At 42.4% G+C, this 4,980-nt stretch overlaps 1 protein-coding gene across 1 annotated transcript; it reads left to right on the forward strand.

The window, feature by feature from the left end:
• Positions 1-2: 2 nt before the first annotated feature.
• Positions 3-4,175, forward strand: LOC104991954 (tripartite motif-containing protein 5-like; the record flags this gene model as incomplete). The annotated part of the gene is given in 6 exon segments (XM_010844648.1): positions 3-345; positions 909-1,004; positions 1,818-2,027; positions 2,411-2,433; positions 3,366-3,466; positions 3,991-4,175. Coding segments are annotated over 6 exon segments (835 nt in total), but the record flags the coding sequence as incomplete, so codon positions are not given.
• Positions 4,176-4,980: the final 805 nt, after the last annotated feature.

Here is a 4,980-nt window from a genome sequence, read left to right on the forward strand (position 1 = left end):
AGCCTTGACTGTGGCCACAGCTTCTGTCAAGCCTGCATCACTGCAAACAACATGGTGTCCATGAATGACCAAGACGAGGACAGAAAGTGCCCTGTGTGCAGAATTAGTTATGAGCCTGGGAACCTGCGGCCTAATAGGCATGTGGCCAACATAGTACAGAGGCTCAGAGAGGTCAAGTTGAGCCCAGAGGTGGAGCAAGAGAGAAATCTCTGTCTTCGCCATGGAGAGAAATTCATGCTCTTCTGTGCGGAGGATAAGGAAGTCATTTGCTGGCTTTGTGCACGGTCCCAGGAGCACCATGGTCACCACACATTCCTCATGGAAGATGTTGCCCAGGACTATCAGGTAAGAGAGTAAAATGGAGGAAAGACAGATCATAAAGTGTTACTTGAGGGGAAATCTCCACTTTGCATTGGACTTTGTTTACCTGGTCACCATGGACTTGAGGCCTGTGATCTCTTTTCATCCTATGCCCACGTTCTGATGTGTGAGGGATGTTTCTGTGAATTCCCTCGATTACAAAGTAATGATCCTACACACAGACTTTTAGTCAGAAATAGGTGGAGATCTGATGCCCAAAGAAGCTCTCATGATGACTTTAAACAGGAGGGTAATGAGGACACTGGGTGGATTGAGGTGTGTTGTTTCCCTGCTGCAGGATCAGGTTTCTTCTAGAACAAAGACAACCAGTCTTCTTTGGAGAGAGAATGCTGACTCCTATTTATTGAGTCTTAAGAATACATTCCCCACCTCAGGTTTTCTCTTAGGTCATAGATTCTAGTAGCTGTACTCTACAGTGTTTGCAAAGTGGATTCTCTTTGGAAATCAGCCTCATTTCTCTCCATTTATCCTCTACAGTGATGCTGAGAAAGCCCATAGCTTGACTCTGTGTGGTTCTTTTGTCACAGAAGAAACTCCAAGAAGCTCTAGAGAAGCTGAGGGAGAAGCAGCTGGAAGCTGAGGAGTTGGAAGTTAAAGTCAGAGCAGACATTGCTGCCTGGAAGGTAGGAGAAGGCACTTCCTGAGGGAGTTAGACAGATATCTTGGACAGGACCTTGGGTGGTCACAAGTAGCAGCCTTCCTCTTTGTTCCCTGACAGTTGTCATTTGATTAGTCCTTTCTTTCATCCTATCCCTGAGGGGGTGGTGCTAAAAAGGGAACATATCACAAATGAACATAGATACTGGAAGGGAGGTATTTATACAGAGGGCATCTCTCATGAGGATAACAAGGGAACTTCAGATTCCATTCCTGTCATGTGTTTTTGTCCTTGACTCTTCTGATTGAGACATTTGTCAATGGCTCGTGGCTCTGTCCTGGCTTCCCTGGTAGCTCAGCTGCTAAAGACTCTGCCTTCAATGCAGGAGACCCTGGTTTGATTCCTTGGTTGGGAAGATCCCCTGGAGAAGGGATAGGCTACCCACTCCAGTATTCTGGCCTGGAGAATTCCATGGACTGTATAGTCCATGGGGTCGCAAAGAGTTGGACGCAACTGAGTGATTGTCACTTTCACTTTCATAGTTCTGTCAGACATAACTGAGCAACTTACACCTGTCCTCAGCGTTCAACCTTAGCAGAAGGTGGTGGGAGGGAGTCAAGGATAATACAGGAAGGCACAAGCATCCTGGACATCTGTGTGAAGACTGAGTCACAGCCAGGGGTCATATTTGTCTATGAGTTTTCTTCAACAATACAGACTTGGGACTATTATTTTGAAATGTGATGTAGAGAAAAAAGAAATAGCATATGAGCTTCCCTACTCATTGCTTCCCTCCTTTCTCTCTGTCTTCCTCTCTCTCTTTCTCGTACTCCTGAAGGATCAAATACAACATGAGAGACAAAATGTCAAGGTAGTATTTCAAAAACTGACAAAGAACCTTAAAGATGAGGAGGTGAAGGAACTGCAAAAACTGAAGAGGAAGGAGGAAGACTCTGAGCATGTGCTAATCCAGCAGAGCCAGCTGGTGAGAAATCTCATCTCAGATGTGGAACATCATTTGAAAGGGTCAACAATGGAGATGCTGCAGGTAACACTGGGCAAGAAACCCCAGCATCTGTGATATGAACACTTGAGCTTTACTCTTCGTATGATATATAGTTTTCTACGCTTTTAACTTCACCCTTTTGTATCACTGAATGTAAAATATAGGAATATGTTGGTTTTTTATGTTCTCTCATCAGCACATACTAAAAGCCTTCTGCTTTTACAAGTGTCAAAGCTGTTTCACCTTTGTTGAAAATGTGACAGCATCACAAGAGTCTTCTAGAATGATTGGCCTTGCTCTTGTCTTTACTTTTGTTCTCACATTGAGACCATCCTATTCACACAATCAGGGGTGGTGGGGATGTAATGAAGATTTCTAAGTGGGAAGACCTATTACTTCTTGACTCATGTTTTTTTCCTCACTAGGATGTGAATGACATCATGTAAAGGTACGTGTGGGAGACCAGAGATAGTCCATTTATGGAATAAAAATAATTAAAATCACTGACTAGATTTATCTGGTGGCCAATTAGAGGGAAATAATGCTCAAGGCAGAAAAAAATGGTATATAGATATGCCTTCAATTCCTGTTCACAAATCAAGGCTAAATTTTTCTTAATGATTAAGAATGCACCATCTTCTACCGTAGATAATTGTGGTCATTGAAAGTCACAGAGTTTAGTCAGTAGCCATAATAGGAATAAGACGTTGTAATGACAGACTCCTGTGACCTCAAATATTTAATTCACACTTGGTGTCCTTATGCAACTCAGCTTTCATATTTAGTAGGTGCTTGAATTACCTTGGGAGAGTCATGTCTTCTTTATTGGCCAACCACCCAAATTGGAGAGAACTCCTTTATATTTGAATTTTGCCTTGGGTATAGAAGAGAATTGGCTCTTCTATATTTTCTGATTAGATTTCCTTTGTTTTGGGGAGCAGACTTTGAAGATCTGGGGACTCTCTAGACAGTATTCTCATACCTGGTATGTCTCAAACACCTGGGAGCCAGGTCCTGCTACCTTACTTTCTGACACCTCCGTGGAACACGTATCTATGCAGGGATTTTTCCACAAATTAATTTTTTATGGTACCAAAATATTATTTCAAATAATTTTATATGCTTTCTAGGAGCTAGAGAGGGAGAAGTTAATGATTTCACTAAAGAAGGAAGAAACTGTCCTCTGACAGGTCAGTACAGTCCCAAGTCACACAGAGGGTAACTAGGAAGGTGGACATTAGTACATTCCTTCTGGCGCCAAAGTCAGGTGTCCAGTCTCTCCTTTCCCAAGACAGTTCAAGTGCATCAGTGGAGTGAAAGTCAGTGGTTTTAGAGGAACAAGAAGTCAGTCGTGTGGGGGTCAATCTTTTCCTTCCCTAGGAGTGAAACCTTAACCCTGAAGAAGCCCAGAACACTCCCCAAGGGACAAAGGAGAATGTGTTCAGCTCTTGATCTGACAGATGTACAACGAGTGGATAATGGTGAGGAGTGCTACCTAAGTGGGTGTCTGTGGAATTCTTGTGATGTGGGTAAAATGGGGAGGAGCCTCCAATTTCTAGATGTGGATAGAGAGAGCAAAGCCTAGATACTTTGTGCTGACGATGTGGTCATATTTATGGGAAGTGACCAAGTGTTTGTTCATTTCTCTTTCATCAGTTCAGTACCTCAGCACAGCCCTTCCCCTCATCTGGAAAAAATAGATTTCAGAGCTGACTCCCTGGCTTATAGGTAACATTAAGGTTTATTATTATTATTTCAGGGCTGACAGATGTGCAATGCTACTGGGGTAAGGAAACATCACAATGTTATCAAGCCACCCTATTTTCATCATCTTTTAGACTTTTTCATTTTCTATTATGTCTCATATTTTAAGATGTCCGTTTCCACTCCCAACACACACATGCACACACTACCTTTCCATTCAAGTTATTTTAAAGATCCCTTTTACAGTGTTACAAATAAACCTACGTCATAGCACTAATCCAACTCTGTAATTTTCCCACAGTTCACATGTTCCTGAATCTTCTTGCTAGGACCTTGCCATTTTTGAGGACCAGAAGCAACTGAGATACGTGAGTGATTTGGAACCAAACAATATATATACAAATGATGATTTTGAAGATTATGGTGTCATGGGCTCCCCAGTTATCACATCACAGAAATATCACTGGGAGAAGATGTGTCAGAAAAACCTGCCTGGATCCTGGGAGTATATGGTAGAAAACAGCATGGATATAAGATGAAGTTTCTATTTGAAAACAAGGGAAATTTTCAATATGTTTACTGGAGATATCAACCTAAATATAGTTCCTGGATTAGAGGGTTAAAAAATATGTTCAGTTTGAATATGATGCTTTTGATGAGTCTTCTTCCTCAGGTCCCTTGATCTTAACCCTCTCCCTGAGTATTCCTCCCCATTGTATTGGGGTTTTCGTAGACTATAATACTGATGTCTTATTTGTCAATGTCACAAACCAAGAATTCTCATCTATAAACTCTCTTCATGTTCCTTTACTCAGAAAATGTTTCCATATATCAATCCTGGGAAATGTAATGCTCCCATAACTCTGTGATGGCCAAACTCTTGAACTTTCTTAGATTCACATTCACTTCTTTGTAGTGTCTCTTGATATATGTCCATGTAAGACACCTTGGCTTATCTACTGTTGCCCCACCCCTCCATCTTGTTCAATTTCAGATCAGATCAGATCAGATCAGTCGCTCAGTCGTGTCCGACTCTTTGCGACCCTGTGAATCGCAGCATGCCAGGCCTCCCTGTCCATCACCAACTCCTGGAGTTCACCCAACTCATGTCCATCGAGTCAGTGATGCCATCCAGCCATCTCATCCTCTGTCGTCCCCTTCTTCTCTTGCCCCCAATCCCTCCCAGCATCAGAGTCTTTTCCAATGAGTCAACTCTTTGCATGAGGTGCCCAAAGTACTGGAGTTTGAGCTTTAGCATCATTCCTTCCAAAGAAATCCCAGGGCTGATCTC

The sequence above is a fragment of the Bison bison genome, unplaced genomic scaffold (genome assembly GCF_000754665.1).
Source record: "Bison bison bison isolate TAMUID 2011002044 unplaced genomic scaffold, Bison_UMD1.0 scf7180017848177, whole genome shotgun sequence".
In the NCBI taxonomy this organism is placed as follows: Eukaryota; Metazoa; Chordata; class Mammalia; order Artiodactyla; family Bovidae; genus Bison; species Bison bison.